The sequence below is a fragment of the Mandrillus leucophaeus genome, unplaced genomic scaffold (assembly GCF_000951045.1).
Source record: "Mandrillus leucophaeus isolate KB7577 unplaced genomic scaffold, Mleu.le_1.0 Scaffold100, whole genome shotgun sequence".
In the NCBI taxonomy this organism is placed as follows: Eukaryota; Metazoa; Chordata; class Mammalia; order Primates; family Cercopithecidae; genus Mandrillus; species Mandrillus leucophaeus.
In genome coordinates this window covers 5,256,101-5,257,616 of record NW_012098099.1, presented here as the reverse complement: position 1 = coordinate 5,257,616, position 1,516 = coordinate 5,256,101, and the positions used below count along the sequence as shown (strand labels likewise).

Sequence of the window (1,516 nt, the reverse complement as noted above, 5' to 3'; positions counted from 1 at the left end):
TTCTTTGACGCTTTCCTTTTTTATCCTGTGCTTACACCAAAAACAAATTATTTGAAAATGCTAAAATAAATAAAATGTGGCATGTTTTCTTAGCTGTTTTGTATCCTGTTATAAAATATTTTACAACTGTGAAAGTTGAAAAATAACTTTATTGGTTTTGCTGTATATAACTGCCTGTCTATTGTAAGAGAACTCATCTATACAATTAAGGCATTTTGTTATTTCAAGTACAGAGGGGCAAGAATGTAAGGGAATTATAAAAACCCCAAGATGACTCATTTAAAGTAGATGCACATTAAAATACTATAGATCTGGCATATTTCATATTTATAAAGCAGACAAAAAGAATGTTTATCTTTGCATTTGGCAAGAGTATATTCAAGATAACTATTTACCACTTTTCAAAGCACTATTGTTGGGAAGGTTTTATTAGGGGAGAGGACTTAGAGAACATGACTTTCCTCATCCAAAACCAAAAACAAATGAGGACTTAAAATATATTATTTAAGAAGACAGTGGCCGGGAATAAAGACCATGACCAACAAGCTTTGGGGCCATCAAGATGAAAAGACCTTTGCTTTATTCAAGATCTAGGATCTGAAAATCTCACTTGATAAATTTAACTGGATTTTCTTTTCTGATTATGTTTAACTCCAAAATTTGGTTGTATACTATAGCAATTTCTATTTTACCTGGATGTTAAAAGAAAAACCACTGGAATCTAAAGAGAGATGAATAACCTCTTGAGCTTAGATGGAGAACTAGCCAGTGGCAAATATGTATCTAGTGGGGTAAATACATCTCAAGAGAGTCAAACCATTACAAAACAAGGTGTTTTTAAAAACATTTCAACTTGAAATTATATATACATAAAAAAAGCATTAAAAGGTATTAGAGATCTTTCTTAAGGGCTGGTAAAATAAAAACACCTTAAAAGACACATGTTACAATTTCCTCACAGAGGTAAAGAGGTTGTGACCAGCATCAGCATCGTAAGGATATCATTTCAGAGCTTGATTCTTCTGCCCTAAGTGGTTCAAAGAGCTTGAGCGGGTACACTCTGGTACTAGGGAAAATCTGAAGCAATTCACCTAGTTGGATGAAAAAGGACTTACATACCCTTGATTTATTAAAATTCATTGTTCTTTTATATACATTTCACTTTAAAACTCTGAAATGAACGTTTATGCAGTATGACATGAATGATTTCATAATTTATATGACAAGCTTAATAAGGCTGACATTCAATGAATAGAAAAGTAATTTACCTTTTAGTAATCAGAAAAACTTTCAATCCATTTTTATCTTATTTTTAAGTGTCTGTTATTAAAGCTTGTGATTTTTATTAATGTAAACAAGCCAAAGGGTGATTGTTTTTGACACATGGCATTGTACCATAGTGTAATGGGTAGTTTCCTTCTCAGTTAACCTTCAATACTCTGTACACACTATTCTGAAATACTGTGGTGAAGTAAGGCCTTGCATCTTTGAGCAGGACGCTACATAAGGGAGGGTT

At 32.3% G+C, this 1,516-nt stretch overlaps 1 protein-coding gene across 1 annotated transcript in view; it reads right to left on the bottom strand.

The window, feature by feature from the left end:
• Positions 1-1,183: 1,183 nt before the first annotated feature.
• LOC105534486 (probable C-mannosyltransferase DPY19L2) overlaps positions 1,184-1,516 on the bottom strand; it is a 161,231-nt gene continuing 160,898 nt past the window's right edge. Inside the window, exon 22 of the mRNA XM_011973215.1 lies at positions 1,184-1,510. Within this exon, the coding sequence (XP_011828605.1) occupies positions 1,421-1,510 (90 nt within the window). The 3' untranslated portion in view covers positions 1,184-1,420. The remainder of the gene's footprint in view (positions 1,511-1,516) is intronic.